This window comes from Lissotriton vulgaris, chromosome 2_1 (genome assembly GCF_964263255.1).
Source record: "Lissotriton vulgaris chromosome 2_1, aLisVul1.2, whole genome shotgun sequence".
NCBI classification, from domain to species: Eukaryota; Metazoa; Chordata; class Amphibia; order Caudata; family Salamandridae; genus Lissotriton; species Lissotriton vulgaris.
Window position 1 is genome coordinate 690720156 of NC_141687.1, and position 23470 is coordinate 690743625.

The 23470-nt window shown below is 46.0% G+C and overlaps 1 protein-coding gene across 2 annotated transcripts in view; it reads right to left on the bottom strand.

Annotated features, from left to right (window-relative positions):
* BMAL1 (basic helix-loop-helix ARNT like 1) overlaps positions 1-23470 on the bottom strand; it is a 415934-nt gene that overhangs the window by 97371 nt on the left and 295093 nt on the right. For both annotated transcript variants that reach the window (XM_086955926.1, XM_086955924.1), the window contains one exon: positions 1760-1848. In XM_086955926.1, the coding sequence (XP_086812052.1) occupies positions 1760-1848 (89 nt within the window). The remainder of the gene's footprint in view (positions 1-1759; positions 1849-23470) is intronic.

Sequence of the window (23470 nt, forward strand, 5' to 3'; positions counted from 1 at the left end):
TTGAAATAACCTTACACCCCGTAGCTGTTTCCTGATCTGCCTGTATATTCCGCTGTTTGTGCTGGGTAATTAGTGTCGACTGACCTCCATTTGAAGAATAACGTCCCTACGCAAGAAACAAAGGGCTCGATTCACAGAATTAACTTAAGAAAAAATCCTAAACGTACTACTTTTGGTATTCACAGAATGCACTTACTACTTTTGGTATTCACAAAATGCACTTAGTACTTTTGCTATTCACCTCTCTATGCACCATACACATCACATCCGGCGCAGATGACGCCACAGGGGTGGCTCATCCACTAAGGCAGAGGATCGTCACCCCACTGCTCTCAGAGCAGGAAAAATAAAATGTTAATAACAAAGTTATTATCATTTTAGTTTTCATAGGTTTGGTGCTGGGCTAGGGTGGGGTGTGGCTGGTGGCACAGGTAGAGGAGTGGTTTGCACACTCCAAGTGCACATGACGGTTTGGCCGGCCGTCTTGGGCCGGCCAAACAGTTATTTGCAATTCGGACGTTCCCCACCAGGCTGTAAGGCACAGCCTGGTGAGAAACACGCCCAGGCTCCCACTGCCTATTTGAGTGCAGAACCACAGCACTCAGACCCTTCACAAGGCTGCACTGCAGTGTTGTGATTGGCTTAGGGGAGCCTGGTGTGCTTCCTTGTTTCAGCTGGAGCGGAGGGACGACTGAAGAGAGACACGGAGAGGAGGTTAAGTGTTTTTATTTATTTTTGGTATTTTGTCCCCTTCCTCCCCTTCACGATCCAGTTTGATGCCTGGGGAATACTTTAAGGTAAGGAATCTGCGGTTCAAGTCACTAACAGATATGCAATTCCCGTAAAAGGCCCGCATATGTCTTTATCATGGAGTTGTGTAATAGCATTGCTTATGACACAAAAAAAAGAATTCCCAATATGGAGAAGTTCAAGAAAGGACGTACCATATGTTTCACAAAAAGCAAAAACTCAGCTTCTAGTTTAGTAGCTATCCTGCATTTTGAAAACTGGGCTCTCTACTGGTCAGTAAAAATAAAAGGATTCACAAAAAATATTCAATTCAGTAAGTGGCACAAAGGAAAAATAAAAACCTGCAGGAAGATGAAGCACCCTAAATAATTTGGGGATTAAGATTGGTCAAGTGAGAGCAAATGCTGACTAAATATTATTAACAATGTAATACTAGCATACACTAGAAAAAAGATAAATTAATGTATAGTTCTCCATTGTAGTTAAAGAATGAAGAACTTGTCACTTTAGGGTTTCAATGTAAGTTAGAATACTAATGGAGCTGAGGGCTAACCCATGATCTTTTTGAGGAACATATTTGAGGTTCCGTTCAACAGAAAGTTCTTACGATACCATAAACAAAGAGTGCATGATGGCAAGTGTGGAACAGTATGCCAAAAAGTAACCTGTCTGAATGCAAGTGCCTCATTCCTTTCAGCAACAACCATTTATGTATTTGAAGTACATTGAGAGTAATAGTCACAGGGCAGCAGAGTGCTTTACATAGCAGTGTGAGGTTTAACAAGATACATTGTAAACGGTACATGAACTTTCTTAGTGGGCCAAAATGTAGATAATAAGGTAGGTAATGCTCGCTAATAAGGACCTTCGTATCCACCGGATTAGCATATTGTTTTTAGATGAATTATTTGCTAAAACGCCAATCACTGGAGGTAGGCTAAATTGTTTGATTGTAAGCAAAGGCACTTATTTTAAAAGACAGTCTTAAAACCATTGAGAATATAACTACCTTCTCCAGATTGAAGAGCGCTGTCCATACTTTGAGGAGAAGCTGCTAATGGAGGAAAGGTTGCATCTCCACCATCAAGTACATTGGCACTTAGAAAAAAAGAGCAAAAGAAAGATGTTAAGCTGGACGTGGCAAATTGTATTCATTGTAGTAGAAAAGCATTATACAGCAAGGCAAATGAGCATAAGCTATACATTTTATACTTGGAGCACTATATTTTACACATTTCAAAAGCATGGTTGAATGAATACTGCAGCAGATAAGAGTATGTCAAAAAGCATTATTGTTAGACCTGTCAGCTTTAGGGTGGTATGCCCTCAAACCTTTTGCCTTTATCCTAAGCATGGGCGGAAAATCCGTTTCGCTCGCGGATTTTGCGGATTTTCGGTAAATTCGCAATCCGCGAGATTCGCGAATCTCCCGCAAAATCCGCGAGCAGCGGATTTTGCTCGCACTGTTCGCGTGAGTTCGCGGCTTCCCAGTACAACTTCGCGCCCCGCGAATAAGTGCAAAATTGCAGAAATACGATCTTAGCAAAACTGAAACTACTTACCAGGTTCAAAAGTTCAGGCTCATCATTAGTAGCCATTTCCTGTAGTGCTTCCTGAGGGGCCCCTCCAGAGTTCAGTTGCCAGTTGCAACTATTATGTGACCCTGCTCTGAACCTCAGAATAGTTACACATATGCCACAAAGGTCCTGAATTACAGCTAAGGGAGACAAGCAGGAGCCAGGCTGGAAGTTCAAATCCATTAATCAGCCCCTAATTCATTATTGTCAGTTGGAGCAGGGCAGGTGTTGTAACTAATTTTGCAACAATGAAAGCACTTAGCAAGTGCAAAAGATCACTAATCAGGAAGCACTAAGGAAGCAGGTGCCAGCTAAAAAAATATTCTGTGACACATTAATCAGCCCCAAATTAATTCAGGTCACTTGAGGCAGGGAAGGTGTGCTTGCGTTGCCACAATAATGTACACTGACTGGACAACCAGAGGGTGCTGTGATGAAACAGAGGGTGGCATGGGTGGGCCAGAGGGTGGCATGAGTAGTCAGAGAGTGGCAGTGGTGACAGAGAGTGGCAGTGATGAAGAAGAGTGTCCCAAACAGGCTGGACACGTAGAAACAACAAGTTCGCGAAACTTGCGACCCGACAGGTAAGTTCGCAATTTGCGACATTGTACAAAACCCTCGCGAACTGGCAGAAACCCGCGCAAACACACAAAAAAAATCCGCAAATTCGCGAGAATTCGCGGATTTTGCGGATTGCGAGTTCGCAAATCCGCAAAATTTGCGAACGCGAGATTCGCAAAATTCGCCCATGCTTACTTTATCCTCCATTTTTTGTTGAAATTTGTTTTTGTTGGCTCTAGGACTCTACCAATGATAAATGGTACAAAATTGCTTGTGCTCTCTCCCTTAAACATTTAAAAAATGGCTCGCACTGGATTGGCATATTTAATTTATTTATAAGTTTAGTGTAAAGTGGTATGCCATATACCCAGGGCCTGTAAATTAAATGCTACTAGTGGGCACCTATTGTGCCACCCACTTAAACAGCCCCTTGAAACATGTCAGAGGCCTGCAATTGCAGCCTGAATGGAGTTTTAAGCTGCCAATTCGACTTGGCAATATACATCCTTTGCTAAGCCTTAAACTCCACTTTCATTGCATATAACTCATCCCCAAAGTAGGCCCTTCGTAGTCCAAAGAACATGGTGCATTGAAATTAAAAGGCTAGACACGCACTTTTAAGTTTTGCATGCCCTGGTAGTGAAAAGCTCCAATTTCGTTTTTCACTACTGTGAGGGCTCCCTCTCCAATAGGATAACATTGGGCAACTCTGGGTGGCCTTGTTACATTTAATGTGTGCTTACCTTTGATTGGGAACAGGTAAACATTTCACGTTGTGCTGTGGTGAAGCCAACCATGGACACCTCATTGAGGTAGGCAGACAGGTCAGAGAGGTCACCGGAGAGTCTAGTGGTGTAAAGGTGCATGTAAGATCGGAGGAGAGTGACAAGTATGTCAATATTTGAGGTTATCTGAGATTCTGATTCAGTATGTAGCTCTGTAATGTAGGAGGTGTCTGGAGGGGTTGGGGGGGTCGCAGCAGCAGAGCTATAGAGTTTCCTGGACGCTGCCCTCCCTGTACTTGCGAGCCCTGGCATATTTCCCAAAGGACAAGACGTCACGGTCCCCCAAATCTCAGTAATCTGTCAGGAGCGTAGCGCGTTTAAGCACATGTGCAGTAGCAAGAGGTGGATGGGCTTCGAAATCAACATGTGTGAGGACATTTTCCACTCATGTTATTTCCTTATGGATCTCCCGCAATAACTAATACTGCTGTGAAATGCAAATGTTTCTAATGCATGCTTTAAAAACCTCCCAGAGTGTGGCCTGAGTGGCCACTGAGCCTTCATTCAGTTTGAAATAGTCCATGATCGACTCCTGTAAAGTGGAGCAGAATATTGTGTCTTGTAGGGCCAGCGTGGGGAATTGCCAAGGGCTGGCGTGAGTTCCCTGAAGGGGAAAATGGAATGTGGCTAGCACTGGGGCATGATAGGAAAGTGTGCACGTTAGGTGGTGGACCCATTTCAGCCAGGGGCCTATTGCAGCGAAATGAGGCATAATCAATGCATCTTCAGGTAGCATGTGGGGCAGAATAGTGGGTAAATGCCTGTGAGGAGGCACCCTTTTGGCACCATACATCTTGGAGAGTATGAGTAGTACAGATATCTTTTAGGATACAGAGGGAGTGTGGAATACCAGTTGGAGCGCCAGCTGTTGAGTTGCGGGATGCATCCATTAAAAGATTAAGGTCACCTTCCAATATGAGATGGCCAAAGTCCAGTTTGGCGATGTGTGAAAAAAAACAGGGAGTCAACGTTTGGCACATAAATATTTGCCAAAAGTGTCAATTTGCCCTCCAAAGTCCCAGTCACCAACGGGTATCATCCATGTTTGTAAAGTATTATGGATGAGGGCTGAAAGGGGACATTTTTACGAATCAAAATGCAGACTCCTCCAGAGTAGATGCTGTAACAAGAGAAATACCAGTATGACCCGCAGTGGGATGCGAAGGTGTGGAATCTGCTAGAAGAAGGTGGGTCTCTTGTAGGAAGGTGATTTGTACCCGCCGTGACGTGTACAATATCGCAAGACTTGCTTGCCCCTGAGAGGTTTGTTAAGGCCTCTAGTGTTCCATGACAGCAGTGTACATGCTATAAATTGTGAATCAAGGGTGCATGTGGGTAACATCTATGAGTGCTCAATACATAGTGGAATCGTGCTTTTAATGTAAAACATGTCAGTTGGAATGCATGGGAATACAGCAGCATTAAACAAATATTTTCTCAAGATCCCTCCCACCACCTACACCAGGCAATATAAGCACTGGTGAATCCCCAAATAAACTGCCCAACAATTCAACCAAACAAAAAATCAATCATAATTGTGCATACCACTGCAGGGTGGTATCGCCATGACCGTGGCCCGGGGGAAAAATACAGATCAAGAAGTAACATATTGTGAAATGGGCCAAGAGGAACAATAATGGGTATCGAGTGCAGAGTTGCACTGTGCAAAGAGGATCCCAATACAGCACTAGCATGTGGAATGCAGCCTGTCAGATAGCGTAGGCCAGGAATAGCCCAGCTCAGATGGAGGGGAAAAGGTCTGCACTGGAATCTGACAGGGAGTCCAGAGGAGACCTCTCGATAGCGGAGCGTCCCAGTTGTGTGTGAGTGTTTGAGTCCTGGACAGACGTCAGAGTATATAAGAAGCAGGGTTTCCCATTAACATCTACCCTGAGCCTCGCAGGATACAGCAGGGCATATCGAAGACCCAGTTTCCCGAGTGAGGATTTGGTATCAACAAATTTGCGGTGGGCGTCCTGTACCATTTGGGTAAAGTCTGGAAATAAAAAGATCTCGGCCGCATGTCAGTGGAGCAGGACAGTTTTGAGTGCAAGTCTGAGGGCCATATTGTGATCGCGAAAATTGAGTTGTTTGGCAATGGTGGGTCGAGGGGGAGTCCCGGGTAGGGGTGCGATACCAGGGAGTAATGGGCTCTTTCCACCGCAAAAGTGGTTGTGAAATGTTGTTGGCCCAGGAGATAGCATAGTAGATGCTCTACAAATAGTCCCATGCGGCCGGTGTCAGTGGTCTCTGCAACATCTAGCATGCGCAAATTATTGCGGTGCCACCTTGCCACCAGGTCCTCGTTCTGGATTGCCACAGCTTTCAGCAGTACCTCCAGTTTTTCTAGGAGGTTGGTGGTCTGGGTCGCCCCTTACTCTAGGCCAGAGATCTTCTCCTCAGCCGCATCAAGCCGGGCGGCGGGCCCTTACAACCGTCCCGCCAAGGTGTCAAGGTGCCTAGTTAGGGTGTTGAGCCTGCCATCAATGGCCCGAAAGCCTCCCCTCAGCTCTGCCATGATAGCGCCCCTCCTGGACATTTGTTCGGTCTCAGAGCCCCCACAGCACCCAATGGGCACGGGCTCCTGCATATTGGATAGTCAAGGTCTATCAAAAGCCAGTTTCCACTTCTTAGGGTCCCCACGAACCATAGCAGAGGCGGCATGTCGTAACGCACCTGGATGATGATTGCCCACCCAAGCTATAGAACCCAGAGCTACGAGCAGTATCCTACGCCACCTCGCTGGTCAGACAGCTGAATCAGGCCGGTGAGCAGCAATGTGGTGTGGTGGGCGGAGCAGATACTGGGCCACCACAGGGCCCATAGATATAGGCATGCAGCAGACAAGTTGAGGCGGCATGCCCCGGAGGCAAGGTCTAGGGTTGGGGAGCGCACACAAGGCCCGGGTTGTGGATTGGCGTCTGGACTGCCCACGTAGGAGACTGGGGGGCGATTGCCGGTCTGCCACAAAGTGCCACACATGTTAACAGTACTCACAGCAGGGGATAGGAATCAACCACCAGCCGGCAGTCCAGCAATTCCGTGTGTTCTGGTGCACATAGGCCCATCCGCCAGCTGCTATAGAGTCGCGCCGGGCAGCAGTCACTGCAGGAGCAGGATGGTGGGAGGGGCCTGGCTCAGCGCCACCGAGGATCCTTATGTGGCCACAACATCCAGCAGCAGATGGGGGCTCAACAGGGTGAAGGAGTGGCCCCCCAGGAAGCACAGTTTGGTGCCTCAGGCGGGCCCAGATGAAGTCTGGGGCGAGATGGCCAGCACAGCAATCAGATGGCGCGGGATGGGGGGACCAGCAGACACTGGCAGGCACAACCCTATTGCAACGGGGCCTCCGAGGTAGGCTGGGAAGCCCGCACACTCACCATCTCCAATCTCTGTATGCCATCCTGTATACCCAGCCCGCCACATCCGCAGCAGGAGGTCATCTCAGCACTGTTGCTGGAGGTGGATCATACTGAATAGGGTTATGGGCCCATTTCTTCGTATCCCTCGAGTGGGGCTGCTGGAGCTTCAGACTAGTGCCGCCATCTTGGCCAGCGATCAGGCCAAGTCCTTTAATGCTTTGGTATTTAAGCACAAGGGGTGGAATCTGCAGTTAGAAGTCTACCAGTAGAACAAGTTACTTACCTTTGGTAATGCCTTTTCTGGTAAATACTCTACCTAACTACAAATTTCTTACCAGCCCACTTCCCGTTCTGCGGAATGGACTTATACAGTCTATTAATAAGATCCCAATATAGAGATCTGCAAACTGCCATATACTAATTTCTATGGGCTCTGCGTCCAACAGTGTGGACAGAGATCAGAAAGAAACTGATGTCAGCAAGCAGAACTCACAGATTTAGTGGCCTCAAAGTCACTTCTGGGGTGGGACTGATCCAACATGGAGCCGCATGACGTCACATATCGACACATGACAGAATTACTATAAAATATTTACAGATCCAGTCTACTATCTGGGGGGGATTCACAAGGTGAGGAATCTGTGGTAAGATAGAGTCTCTACCAGCAAAGGCATTACCATGGGTAAGTAGCTTGTTCTTTTAGGCTGGTCAGTCATATATTAGGATCTACAGTTTTCTTCGCTGCAGACAAAACATAAAGTAGGTTGATAGCCTTCAAGAGACACAAGAAGGTCCTCTCTGTCTGCAAAAGCTTATTCATCTCATGGGACAGAACTCGTAGTGAAGGGCAAGAAACAACTGATTTTGTTCAACATATTCATATAAAATACATGGGAGAATGCAAGCAGGTACCCGTAGGGTTGAAATTAGTAAAATATTGTGAAAATACTTCTGTCATGAGATGTGTCCTTGCCCATCTCGCTCACTCAATAGTGAGCAGGAGGCCAGTCAATGTAACCCATCTGCCAAACATTGTTGTGCCCAACATTGTGGAAAGGTTCACCAGAAGGAAGATCGGTGATGGTTTTTGCTGACGGCAACTAGTCAAATGTGGCCACCACTGCCAAGAACTAGTCAAAGATTGCTGCAATCCTGCAATATAAGGCAATTCCCGCTAGACTACGTGAGCTCTCGACATCCTTCTTGTCAGTTATTGATGGCATTTCTAGGACAGCAGTGGTGAAAGTGGTCTCCCTCAGGAAACTAAGCAAGACATCTTGTGAGAGAAGATTTGGAGTTCAGGAGCAGTTGAGAGCAGCAGTTTGTGTGAGCCTGTGGATTCCAAAACCAAGGCTCTACCAAAGGTAGGAAATAATATTTGCCTTGAAGGTATGAAGTAATAAGGAAGCCTATGAAGAAAACTTTCCTAGAAAATGAACTTTGCAGGCAGGTTAAGGGGTTGAAATACTTTAAGGTTGTCTCTGGAATCTTGTAACACTAATTGCTCATTGCTTTTCAGGTAATCGTGACTTTTTGTAATCTTTTTTTGCTTCAGGGCTCCTTGCCCGCAATACTCTCCCTAATATTCCTTCTCTCATCTGACCACTCTGATACTCTGTAGAACATCCAATCAGTCAGACCTGCAAGAAAGTGGGGTTCTGGGATGTATTGCTCCAGAAGATCCTTCAACCGGACAGAATTACAGGCCCACGAAATAAAAGATCGTCTTGAACAATTCCTACCAAATGGCCTCATTGAAGGATCTCAATGTTATGTTATGTTATTGCGTATTTGTAAAGCGCACAGCTACTCAATCGAGTGTCCAGGCGCTAAGCAGAACAGGACGCTACCGAAAAACAGGACCAACTTTTATGATGAAATTATTTCTGGAATAACCAGGTTTTGAGTTGTTTCCTAAATAGCTATACATCTGCAAGTTGTCTTATTGTAGTTGGTAGCTTATTCCACAGATGAGCTACCTGTACTTGAAATGAATGGCCACCTCTGCGGGAGCGTGCAAATTTAGGCACGCTCATCATATGCTGTCGGAATGATCTTAAAAGTCTCCCGGGTGTGTAAAAAGTCACTCGTCTCCTAATATAATGTGCTCCGATATCATGCAAAGCTTTAAAGGCCAGTGTCAACGACTTAAACTGGATTGTGCGGCTAATGGGCAGACAGTGTAGGTTCTTTAAATGGGGAGAGATCCGTGTTCTCGGGCCCAGCATAAGAATAGATCTAGCTTCAACATTCTGAACGACTTGAAGTTCATTCAATAAACACTCCGGAAGGCCAAAGTAGAGGACATTTGCGTAGTCCAACCTTGAGGTAATGAGAGCTCGGACCACCATCCTTCTATGAGAAAGGGAAAGAAGCGGCAAAAATCTCCGGAGCATTTTCAGAATGCCATAACAGGTTCCTGCGAACGATTGAACTTGTTTCTTCATATCTAGTGAGTCATCCATTTTTACCCCCAGATTTCTCACAACGCCAGCAGAAGTCTGCGGGGGTGACATATCTGAAGGCCACCACTGCCTCCAAGCGTCTAGGGCAAAAGATCCAAAAAGGGTCACTTCAGACTTCTCAGTATTGCACTGTAGCTGATTGCATCTAAATCAAGCAATGTCCTCTCTTAAACAGTTGTTAATCTTCTCCCCATCAAAATCCTCTCCCTTTTTACAGGTAAACAACAGCTGAGTATCACCAGCATAAGATATAATTATTGCACCAGCATCTTCAGCCAAAGGGGCAAGGGGAGCCATATACAGATTGAACAACAGTGGGCTTAAAATAGACCCTTGTGGAACACCAACCTTCATGAGAGGCATACAGGAGGAAAAGGGGGAGTCCAGACCTCCTGACTTCTGTCATCCAGAAAGGACGAAAATCATTCCAACACCGTGCACCCACTCCGCACTCTCTCAGTCTCAGTAGGAGTCTATCATTGGGCACAGTGTCAAAGGCAGCCGAAAGATCTAACAATATCTATGCCGCTCTCCCACCCAAATTGAGAGTCTCTTCGATGGATTCCGAGATCTCGAGTAGAGGAGTCTCTGTGCTGAAATTTGAGCGGAAGTCAGATTGACTCATATGGAGGAGGTTGTTTATTTCAATGAATTTGGTGGTTACAGAATTCATGTATTTTTCAATTGTCTTAGCAAATAAAAGGCAGGAGCGAGATGGGTCTGTAGTTGGATACTAATAGGGTCAGCTGTAGGCTTCTTAAGCAGGGGCAGTATTTTGGCCCTTTTCCAAATAGATGGTACCTGGCCGCTGCTTAATGACAGATTCAGAGCTGCATTGTCCTCTGGATTGATGATATCAGCCACAGTCGCAACTATTTGGCAGGGGAAGGATCCGAAGGCGATCAAGATTTAAAATTCTTCATAATGTTGAGGGATTGTTCAAAAGTAATAGTGGGAAACTGAAGAAGGAAAGCTTTACATATCGGATTGAAGCTGTGTAGCTGCGGTTTAGCCAGCGTTCTAGACAAAGGAACTAAGGATGTTTGAATGTCATCTATTTTCTTATAAAAAAATTAAGCTAACTGACGTGTCCAAGTATCAGATACATGACGCTTAATGACACCTGATGTGGGCGACGTGAAATGCTTTATGATTTTGAAAATGTCTTTGCTCTTGTTAGTTGATTCCTCAATCTTGACTGCAAAGAAAATGTTCTTTTCCTCCAGAATTTTATGGCGATACAGTTTAAGCTCCCTTTTATATAATACTTTGCTATCTATACTAAAATTCTTCCTCCTCACTCTTTCCAACTTTTTACAAGCACTTTTACATTTCCGGAAAGTTTCATTAAACCAAGGTGCGGGTCTTCTCGTTGTTCGTAAAGGACCAGAGGACTGCGGGGTCAACGACTCAACACCTTGCTTTATCCAATTTTCCAGGCTAGCCACATCACTCTCTATCAGACTACACAAAGGAAGAGGGTGCGCAGTGAGCTCAATGTTCAGGGCCTCTGGGGTGATTTTATAAAAGGGCCTTGATTTAAAAGAAGGCAGCTTCTCCATAATATGAGCTGTTTTTATTCGTTTGGCTATCTTTAATCCTAACAGAAAATAATCTGTCCAAACTAAGGGAATAGGCTCCTCTGTTTGTACAGGGGTATTGGAGAAGACTTGATCCAGTGTATGGCCTTTTTAGTGAGTAGGTCTAGTAACAAGGGGGACCAAATTCAAGGATTTCAAGGCCTTGCCTAATGTAGTAGCATCAGGACTCTCTAAGTTGTCCATATGGACATTAAAATCAGCCAGGACCAACCATAAAATGTTTAAATCTAAGGGCAAGTGGTGCTATTGTATTGGAAACACTCTTCAGAAACAGCCCTGCATGCCCGGGAGGTCTGTAAATTAGTGCTCCCGCCAGAGATTGATGGGCGGAGAAAGTGCAGTGAAAGCCCAAACTCTCCGCCCCCTCGATTTCATCCATAGGAATTGATTTGGTTGAGATGTAATTTTTAGTGATCATTGCAATGCCCCCTCTTTCCCAGTAATTCGGTCTTTCCTCAAAATAGTAAACCCAGGGGGAATAGCTATTGCCAAAGTGGGATTGGATGTTTCCGTAAGCCAAGTCTCTGTTAGAAATAAAATGTCCAACCTTAAGTCTGTTATGAGGTCAGCTACATGTTGGGCATTTTTATTCAGGGAGCGTACATTGAGTAGAAAAAGTCTAATATACTCGTGCCCATGGGTCCCAGCCAATTCCGAATTCAATTCCTCCCCTCTTACAATGGGCTCGGGCTCCCTAACTGGGCAGATGGAACTAGTCCACTTACACTTGCTGGACTTCAAGATACTACTGTCCCCACCTGGCTCTATACAGCTATGGCAATTCAATATAGGCATAAGCCTCTAAGCCTCTTCAACTCTAGGCTGTTATACATGATATGCTCACCGTGAGTCATAGTAGCACCAGCAGCGTTTGCCGCCTTAGCCGCCTCCGGGGCGCACACGGGCTTCCCTTCGGAGCGCCGCAGTGCCATGATTGTGGATTTAAAAAAGGAAATCATGGCCTCAAGGACAGAAAATGCAACACTGGCAGGTAGAGCTAACCAGATCCATCCAGATTAGAAAACCCAAGTGTACATATTCTATCATTTGATAGGTAAAGTATGTGGGCAACAGTGGTTCCTGGGTCAATCTCGGTAACCATTCCAACTACAGTGCCACTTGCAGCCCCGAAAGGTTCTCAGGAGACGATACTAAGTCACACACAAGCACAATTGTACTTCATGGTGCAACCTAAACATTTCCTGATGTACAGTCCAGGACTGCTTTCTTGGCATACTTTTTGGGCAGTGATGGTGCTTCTTGGGCTGTGCCTCTTGTAAATTAATATGGCCCATTATTATAAAACTGGCCCAGGTTTAATCTGAATTTGAGAAAGCATTAGTCGAACCATAACCATGTCAGCTGACCGAAAGTTGTTTCATATTTAACCTAATTGATTGCACTACTAGCCAAGATTGGTTGGCTACAAAAGGGAGCAGCCCTCTACTACCAAGGATTAAAAAAGAACATGAAATATGTTTTGGCACACATTGACCCTCAATCACAAACCTGTGCTGACCTTATTAACCTGACCCAAGATTAGATCATCTTCTTTTCCAGAGACGTGGGGAGAAGAAAAAGCCAGAAAACAAACCATTGTTTAAATCTCACGAGAAATCAACACCAAGGTTCAGTAGTACAGAACCAATGGAAATGGGAGGGGTTGGAAGCCCTTTAATGAAAGATGAACAGGATATCAGACACAAAAATGGCTTATGTAAGAAAGGCAATATTATTAAAAACTGTCAACTTGCACCAAATCAAGCAACATCAATATGGTGGAGAACTAGAAGTCAAGCTACAGAATCAGGAGTCTGCTTTGGGAACAACTATGTTATCTCCTGAAAAAACTGTGGCCAAATTTAACAAAATGTTGTTCCACACTTAATTTTAGAAGCCAGTATTTAAGCCCCTAATTAGCTGTTCAAGAGGCGAGAGGCTATGATTGATTCTGGAGCTACTGGCAATTTTATTGATGCCAAATATTTAGAGCAGCTAGATTTAGACCTAATAAAAGATTAGACCTGAAGCCATCTGAGCTGTAGATGGGACGATGCCGACTTCTGGACCCTTAATTAGACAAATTACTGTAATGACCCTCTGATGTAAAGAACAGCGACTGTCCCACTAAAAAAAGTTGTATGTCATTGATGCACCTCAATTCAAGTGAATTATTGGTATGCCTTGAGATATGCTCCACAACCCAGTCATTGATCGGAAACAGTGAGTTGTAGAATTTAGGTAAGCATTTTGGAAAGACATTTGCAGTTATGTGGAACGAACTGTGACTCACTTATACCATACAGTTGCCACAGACGTTGAAAAAAGACATTGAGATACCCGTGCAATACAAAGAACTTGAAGAGGTTTTCAGTGAGTGAATTGCTGAAACTCTTCAGCCACATCGCAACTATGTCTGACACACTGATTTAGTTTTTTTGCCCAACAATTTTGTGCTGCCGATATATATGCCTAAGAGAAGTAAAATCTTAATCGGAGAGAACATTTGACCAAATAGCTATAAAGTTGTTTTACCGGCCATCAAAGTCACCTGCAACTTCTGCTTTTTTTTTAATAACCAAGGCAAATGAACCACTGCCCGCATGCCTAAACTGTAGGGCACTGAACACTGTTATAGCAAAATACAGCTATCCTCTTCCACTCAGCCTCGTTCTCTTGGATCAGGTGCCCATGGCAACAATTCACACCAAAACAGATCTACATGGTGCCTAACATCTGGTCCAAGTTAGAGCCGGAGATAAGGTGAAGACCGTATCTTGACCCATTTTAGACCATATGAATATTGAAGAAAGCTGTTTGGCCTAGGATATGCCCTGGCAGCATTTAATTAATTTTGCTAACAATGTTCTGCGAGAATATCTAGAACAAATTGTTAACATCCATATTCTAATTTATTCAGTCAGAAACAAAACCATTTTGAGTACATTGCAACATAATTGCCTATTTTACAAAGTGTCTCAATTCAAATTCGATGTCATCAAAGTGGAATGTTTTTAGTTTTAACTTCTCAGGGGCTGAGCATGGCTGGAATGAAGGATGGCTAAGGTCACAAAATGAAGTACAGTAGTTTTTGGAGTTGTCAACTTTTAATGTCAGATTCATTCACAATTTCTCAGCGACAGTTGCCCCAATTACAAAAGTATTACCTGAGAACATTTCTAGATTGTGCCGATAAGATGATCAGGCCCTTACAACCCAGAAAAAGGCCCTCACTTTGGCACCCATTTTGGAGCATCCAAATGTAGAGATGCCCTTTATAATAAAAGCAAATGCTTCTGACGAAGCCATAGGCACTATCCTCTCACAGAGACATTCTGAGACAGGTCAGCTCCAAAATGTGATTTATCTGTCTAAGTAGTTCAACCCTGTGTTACAGAATTATATTATAGTAGATAAAAAACTTCTAGCTACCCAAACTGCATTTAAGGAGTGGCGTCACTATCTACTGGGAGGAAAACACTCTGCCACCATGTTTACGGACCATCCTAGTTCACAGGTTAAGGTCAGCTAGAGCATTAACGCTCTTTGCAAGGTTTGACTTTGTGAGATTTCAGGCACAGTCAGAAAATCAAAAAGCAGATTCATTGTCAAGCTAAAAAGAATGGGACCGCCTTATAAACCAAGCAGAAACTCCAAATATAATCCCTGCTCAACATATGATTGGTGCTAACTTTGTGCACGCCCTTTTGGAAGATATTAAAGAAAGCAATTCCATTGACAGAACTAGTAAATTGAGCCACATTAGAACCAAGCAGAAGAATCAGAGACAATATATCATTTGAGAGATCTAAATTATATGCATAAACCTCTAAGCTTACAGGCTAATAACATGTGCCATAAAACCCCACTATTAGACCATCCAGGAAAAGATAAGACCCAAGAAATTGTAGCTAGACACTTTTGGTGGCTGGGAATGAATTCAGATGTTGGTAAATATGTGACAGATTGTGAAATCTGTACCCAAGCCAAAGCAGATTTATCTAAACATAAGGGACTCTTACTCCCTTTACCTACACCCAAATGCATGCAGGATTTCATTGTCTGCCTGCCACCACAAATTCGCTGGTGTTGGTTGATAGACTATTTGAAATGGCATTTTATTGCTTGAAAAGAAGTACAAACAGCCACCCAATGAGCCCAGTTGATGCTAGAAAATAAAGTCAAGTTACACGGTCTTCCTCGAACCCCTATATCTGATCGAGACACACAATTTATCTTTCACTTTTGGAAAACCTGTGGTTCACACTTTGGGAATCAGGCATGTGTATCCACAGGTTTTGGCCCACAAAGTGACGCACAAATGGAAAGGGTGAACCAATACATTTAACAAAATTTTAAGTGCTTTCTTAAAGATGCCCTTCAGACTTGGGAAGATATACTTTAGCTTGAGGTATTTGCATATAACGTTGTTCTACATTCATCAACACATTCCTCTCTTTTTTATCTAAACTTTGCCTTTCATTCTCACTATTTATAATTGCTAATCCCTGAATTGGATGACTCAGTTCATCATATTTCCGATTAAATTCAAGAATTAACGAACAATGCGCACCAAACAAGAAAGAGTGTTCTTCATGCAAAAGAAAAATAACAAACGTTCGCTGACAGACTTTGACAAAAAAGGACCCGGTTACCAAGCTGCTGACAAGGTGTGGTTGTCAACAAAGATTTGTACTTAGTTCAAGCACAATTTTTTTTTTTTTAGAAACATTTTTATTGTTTTGTCCACATAGCAAAATACAAACCTAGCATACCATCATGAAGCAGCTCTCCCAACCCCACATCCCTCCCTTGTCGTCAGCTTGCAATGTCCCAGCAACATAATGCAAATGTTCTTTTCAGAGCAGGTTGCCTCATCATACCCCCCTCCCTCTTAATTACAGTGAGAGTATCCTCCCTCAACAAGCCAACGTGGATAAACTCCTGTCCCCTCAGAGCCCTCCATCTAGACCATGATAGCGTCTCCATTTACTCCACACCCTATGACATTTTTTCGGGCATCCTCTCGCTTTGTAAGTGACCCTTTCAGCTGCCATGTACATGTCGAGACCCCTCCGCTGGGGTGTATCTGGCGCCCCCCCATTACCTGGCCAAGTCCCCTTTGGTCACACCTAGGGCTAGTACTAAAAGGATTAGCAGTGGACGGGCTAGGTCCACATCATTAGTCATTCCCAAAAGGATGCGCTTCGGGTCTAACGGAATGTCTATTTCTAGCACTTTACTCAGTTCTGTAGTGATCTCAGTTCAAGTACAAATTTAAGTTCCATCCACGAGTTCTAGAACCGTTTGAAATTATAAAACAAGTAAATCCAGTCATTTTCCAGTTCAAGTTACCTGTCACATATGATGTTAAAAGCTTCAATGGCATACGCAAGAGTAACTGTCAAACTTGCTATTTGATTTCTTGGGCAGGTCGTGGGCTCAAAAATGACTAACTGGAGCCTGCACATTTTACTCATGTTCCTCATTTTCTTTGTCGCTTCATGACTACTTAAAAAAATAACACATTGACTTCACAACATGGGCTTAGATGGGGGAGTAATGTTGTGTTCAGTGCCTCTGTCCATCTCGCTCACATAATAGCGAGCAGGAGGCCAGTCAACCCAACCCATCTTCCAAGTCCCAAGAATTGGTGTGCCCAACCTTGTGGACAGGTTCACCAGAAAGGAAGTTGTTGTTGTTGTTGGTGGTGGTGGTTTTGCTGGTGACAATTAATCAAAGGTGACCACCATTGTCAAAAACTAGTCAAAGATGGCTGCCATTGCTGAGAACTAATCAACCGAATAGCCACCATTGCAGTAAACCCATAATATTTTGCAAATCTTGCAAGATTAAGCAAACTCTAGGTGGCCATCTTGGCAGGTTTTCTTTAAAAGCTGCCTGCACTGGTCAACACTTGCCCGTTATTGACAGTGTTTTCAGAAAGGCAGTTGTAGAACAGCGACTCCTAGCAAGACATATGGTGAGAGAAAAGTTGGAGTTCGGTAACAGTTGAGAGCAGCAGTTTTGGGTTTGTGTGGAGCCTGAGGATTGCAAATGGCTAGGAAATAATCTTTGCCTTCAAGTTAAGAAGCAAAAGGGACGCTTATATTGGAAATGTGTCTTAGAAGCTTTGCTGAATTGTTGGGAAATGAGCTTATTTTAAGGTGAAGAGTGAGTGACAAAAATTAAGGTTGGTTATCCCCTGTGAAGGAGGACACTATAAAGGGTTCAAACTTGGGAAGGGAACAACAAAATCATTGGTCATACACTGTATTAGGAACAGGTTGCAGACAGAAACTCATAGCGACACTTCTTGCTTGAGAAAACAAAAACACTTGTAACAAGGCCCTCTACAGATGCTTTGTGCCTGCAGGTTTTAAAGATTAACAAACAGTTTAATTCTTGAGGATAAAATACAATTGTGTTAGCCAGCCAAAACAAATTATTCATAAAAACAGATATTGGACTAAGGTTCTTACACAGTTTCTTTGCAGGTAATTTAAGGTTTGGAAAATTGTAAGGTTGGGAATCTTGCAAAGCTGTAATTACTCATTGTTTTCCAGGTGAATCATGACTTATTGTGCCGTTCTTTCATTCCAGGTGTCCTTCACTACAGTACCCATCCTAATATCCCTTCCTTTCATCATGCCACTCTGAAACTTTGTGGAACATCCAATCAAAGTTGGAACTGTCTGATGGTGGGCGTCTGGGAGATAATGTTTCAGAAAATCCTTGGACCTAACAGCTTCTTATGACATGTAAAATGAACAGCACTTTAGTTTTCAATTTTGAACTGTTGTCTATATTTGCTAATGGCACTGAAAGCCGTATCTTTTGCTGTAGAGATTTCCTGCTTCTGTAGTAGGGGATCTCTGTGTATAGTCATAATCTAGTGAATAGTCCCGCTCATGTGCGGGGACCTCTGAGCAATCAAAAATAATCTCTTAAACTGTCTTCATTGCAATCCTGCATAGACACTTAAGAGAGAATTAAAGACAAATAATACAGCCTATACTTAAAAGGCTGCACTGTCCAGTACTTCAACTAGAAATGCAAAGGATATTCCACAAACATCCTTTTCAACACAGTATGCTAGGTTTCACCCATAGAGAAACTTCCCCCTTCACAAAATCCTTGGAATCATAGAGAGGAAGGGATAGACAGACAAGCCCCCCATAGGCTGCCATTATGTGGCTCAAAAAGGGATACCGTGCCTTTAAGAAACTTTCCAGAACTTTCGGTATCCCAGAATGCACAGCACTTCCCTCCACTTTCAGTTCTTTTTTCCGGCTCCTGCTAGCAGGACCCTGGAGCATTGAGCTCTCCCTTTTTGGGTGTTTATTTAATCTTTTTACACTTTTAAAGTGTTTAGAGTTTTTCACTCGACGTCCTTTGGCCCTTTCTGCTCTTGCTGGTGTTTTTCTAGTACGTTTAGCCACTCATTTTATCAAATATGCCAACCCTATTTGATAGGTGTCCAGAGTGTGCTGGAAAGAAGGCCAAATCAGACAAGCACAGGGTGTGCATTCATTGTCTGTCCCCTTCTCATGTCCCAGAGGATTGCGAGATCTGCCAACAGTTCTCCAATAGGACCCTAAGGGACAGGGAGAAGACTCGGCTTCAAGGATTGGAGAAGCGAAGACAGCGTGACCAAGGTGGGTCTGGGCATGCCTCTGCCCTTGCTGAGGCCTCTGGGGGGCTCCCCAGTAAAGAAAAGGCCAGAAAACGACATCGTTCTCCGTCGACGTTGATGGCCTCGACGTCGGCGTCGAGAGGAATGACCACGGTGTGTTTCCCGTCTCCCCAGGGCTCTGGGTCGAAGAGGCGTCGTCATTTGACGTCGAGGGGATTGACGTCGAGAACTCCGACGAGGTCGACGTTGAAGAGAACTTCGTCGTCGAGGTACCACCGACGTCGAGAGGGTTCTAGCAGGCACCGGCGGTTGCCGTCGAGGTGACACCGCCGGTTGTCGTCGACTCGACGTTCGTCGTCGAGGACGCGTTCATTGACGCCGAGAAAGAGATCTTTGATGTCGAAGAGTTCTCCGTCGACGCGCTCGATGTCAAGGAACAGATCGGAGTCGAGAAGAAGAGAGTCCAGGTGCCGAAGGCGTTCTAAGGCCAGGACAGAGTCCCAAGACTCCGTTATCAGCCTTTCTTCTTAGACCACGAGCTCCCGGTCGTGGCGGCGCCGTCGCTCGTCAAAGAGGCGGTTGGCTTCGAGGTCCCCTTCAAGGGTACGGAAGCCAAAGAGAAAGAGGGTGGAACAGTCTCCGGGCTCGGAGTACTCACAAGCCTACTCACCCTCTAGGCATGGAACACCGCCTCCTCTGTTACCTAGGGGCCTTCCTCCGAGGGCGCCTACACCTGCTCCGCCTCCGAGGACACCTACACCTCTGCGGACTCCAACTCCGCCTCCTCCTCCAGGGTCTTACTCGTTACATCAACCTACGCCAACCTCAGGCCCTCCAAGGCCTAGGCTGCTGACTTAGCCTCCACAACCCGCGCCTGTACGGCCAGTGGATCGGCCAAGACCAAGGAGGCCGAGGTCCCGCTCCGGACGGAGCAGGTCCAGAGATGATCGTCTGTCGTCTACTAGATCCAGACTACGTCACAGGAGAGACAGGTCCCGCCACACGGAGTCATCCAGTGCCAGGGACTATTCACCGACGCTTTCGGATTCCCCTCAGACGAGGGTGTCTCTGGTAGACGACATTGCCTCCTTTCAGGAGGTCTTGTTGCGATGAGCGGCAAAACTGGGCATCACGCTGACGGTTCCCACGCCCTCAACCTCAGTTATATTTGAGACCCTGCATAAGAAACAGCTGTCTCGTCCCCTACTGCCTTTGGTGCCAGGGTTAGAAGAACCAGCCATGGACCTCTTCCTCACGCCTGCCTCTACGAAGTCTGCACCGTCAAGGCTACAAAAGAAGTACAAGGCCCCTGAGTCGGACCCTGCCTTTCTGCGTTCGGACCCTGTACCGGACTCAGTGATAGTGACGGCAGCCAGGAAACAACATTCCACCACGCCATCATCAACGGTGCCTCCTGACAAGGAGAGTCGATTAATAGACTCAGCGGGCAGGAAAGTATGTGGTACGGCCTTCACGTCCATGAAGGCCGCCAGTGCCTCGGCGTTGTTGGGGCGGTACGATAGAAAATTGTGGGAGTCCCTGCAGCAGTTCGCAGAACATCTTCCAAGGGAACGCAGAGAGGACTTCCAGGAGATCATCACAGAGGGGTTGATGGTCTCTAACCAGATAATCAGCTCCGCAGCGGATTCCTCGCTGTTGGCAGCCCACGGGTACTGCCACGGTATTAACCTGCGCCGACACGCCTGGCTGCGTCTAACGTCGCTGAAGCCGGAAGCTCAACAGAGGGTCGCCAATCTCCCCTTTTCTGGAGCGACCCTGTTCGGCAGACATGCAGTTGAGGGGAGGGCCCGCATGAAGGTGGAGGCTGAGACCCTGACGGCTGTCGGGTTAGAGAAGCCGAAGGAACAAAGGAAGACCTACCGCCCGTTCCAGAGGCGGTACGGTGCGCAGGGCAGAGGACAGGGTCGGCAGGCTGGACAGCAGCAACAGCAGCAGCAGCAATACCAGCAGCGACCGTTCCAGAAGCGCCAGAGGGGCAAAGGTGGGCAGCAGTCCTCCTCCGCGAATAAGGGCCCGGCCGGGTCTAAGCCCTGAGGTGCTACTTCCCCCTCGTCCGTTACCCGCTCCGGTGGGGGGAAGCATACAACATTACTTGGGTGAGTGGAGAAAAATTACTCATGACAAGTGGGTGCTGAATATTGTTTGCAATGGATACAGTCTTCGTTTCATCAGCCCGCCTCGCGATTCCACCGGTTTGCTCGCAGTTCCAACTACGCGAGCTCCAGGCGGAGGCCAATACCCTGTTAAGGAAAAGGGCAATAGAAGACATCCCTCTGTCTCAAAGGGGAAAGGGCCTTTACTCACGCTTCTTTCTGGTGCGCAAGAAAGACAAGAACGAGTTCAGGCCCATTCTGCATTTGCGACAAGCAAACAAATGGATTTGCAGGGAGAAGTTCTGCATGCTATCTTTGCACCAGATTTACCCTCAGCTGCAAAGGAAAGACTGGCTCTGCGCGATAGATCTGCAAGATGCGTACTTCCATGTGCCCATTGCACGGAAACACCGGAAGTTCCTGCGCTTCCTGTTTGGCACCAATCACTATCAGTACACCGTACTACCGTTTAGACTGAAGTCTGCTCCAAGGACTTTTTCAAAGTGCATGGCAGTGGTGGCAGCACACCTGAGAAAGAACAAGGTGTTTGTCTACCCGTACCTGGACGATTGGCTGATCAAAGCCTCCACCTTCCAGGAAGCACAACTGCACTTCAACAGGACTGCCGCTCTGTTGAGCCAGCTGGCTTTGCACATAAACATGTCCAAGTAGGTCCCGACTCCTGTCCAGTGCCTACAATACCTGGGGGTCATTGATCGATACGTTGTCAGCAAGCGTGTCTCCTTCGGAGGAGAGATGCTTATCGATCCTTCAGAAGGCTCAGGCTCTCACGACTGTTCTATCTACAACAGTGAGGACGGTGTCTTCTCTACTGGGGTCGATGGCCTCTTGTATCTTCCTCACTCCACATGCACGCCTGCACATGAGGCCGCTGCAGGAATGTCTGGAGGATCAGTGGGACCAAAGACGAGGGACCTGGGACGACAGGATACGGTTGTCTCTACATGCTCAGCAGTCCCTGAGATGGTGGTGTTAGGCGGAGAACCTCCTCAAGGGGGTTCCGTTCCACAAGGACATTCCCTCTCAGACTATTGTGACGGATGCTTCTCTCCACGGATGGGGAGCGCATTCCGGAAAGTTACAGATCCAGGGACTGTGGTCCCCGATGGAGTCAACGTACCACATCAATTTCCTGGAACTCAGAGCTTTTCACTTGGCACTGAAGGCCTTTCATCTGTCCTTCCGGACCAACTCTCTGCTTGTACAGACGGATAATACGACCACAAGGTATTATCTCAACAAGCAAGGGGGATCGAGATCGCGCACATTGTCCCAGGAAGCTCAGGCGATCTGGCACTGGCTGCTAGCCAGAGGATTGACGATAACGGCCACCCATCTGCCAGGTGTGCAGAAAAGCTTAGGCAGACGCCCTCAGCAGACTGATTCAGGAAAACCACGAGTGGGTCATAAACGACGAAGTACTCGAAGGCGTCTTCGCCAGGTGCGGCACTCTAGACATAGATCTGTTCGCCACCTCCGAAAACAGGAAATGCCGAGACTTCGCATCCAGGTATTACCAGCAGGGGACTCTGGGGAATGCGTTATAGATCAACTGGTCGAACAGCTTTCTGTACGCTTTTCCACCCATTCCCCTGATTCCGGCGGTGCTCATCAAACAAACTGTCCCAATCCAGGGTGCGGATGATATTCATTGCTCCGGAATGGCCCAGACAGTGGTGGATCACGGACCTGCTTCACCGGTCTCTCCTTCTTCACATGCGGCTGCTGTGCAGGCCCGACCTTCTCACGAAGTTCAGGGGGCAGATGGTGCACCCCAACCTCTTGCCTTTGAGTTTGGCGGCATGGCTCCTGAGATAGAAGGAGGCTAAGTGACCTTCCACTAGGACTTCCTATGCTTACAAGTGGAAGAGGTTCTGTATATGGTGCAAGTCCGAGAACTATGATCCAACGGCATGCAAGGAAGACGTCATCCTTCCATACCTTTTGCATTTGGAGCAGTCTGACCTTAATTTCCATTCCATTAAGGTGGATCTTGCTGCACTGACTGCCTACAGGAAATGTCCTTCACAGACATCCTTCTTTCGGATCCCTGTGATAAAGGACTTCTTGGAAGGTTTGAAGAAGGTGTTTCCTCCTGTTCGGCTTCCTTCGCCTTCATGGGAACTGAATGTGGTGCTGTCCAGGCTGATGAAGGAACCTTTTGACCCCATTCATAAGGCCTCACTGCAGCACCTGTCATGGAAGGCGGCGTTCTTCGTGGCCATCACATCGGCCGCAGGGTGCGTGAAATTCAGGCATTGTGTTGACAGGAACCGTATACTGTTTTTCATGCTGCTAAGGTTGTGATGCGTATTCACCCTAAGTTCCTTCCTAAGGTGATTTCTGATTTTCATGTAAACCAGACTATAACTTTACCTACGTTCTTTCAGAATCCTTCCACTCCAGCGGAAAGGTCTCTTCATTCCCTGGATGTCAGAAGGGTGTTGAAATTCTATCTGGATAAGACCAAGGATATTCGTGGTTCAGACCAATTGTTTATCAATTATGGGTCGGTCAGGACTGGTCTTGCTTCCTCTAAACAGTCCATCTCTAGGTGGATTGTGTCCTGTATCCAGTTGTGTTATCAAAAGGCTAATA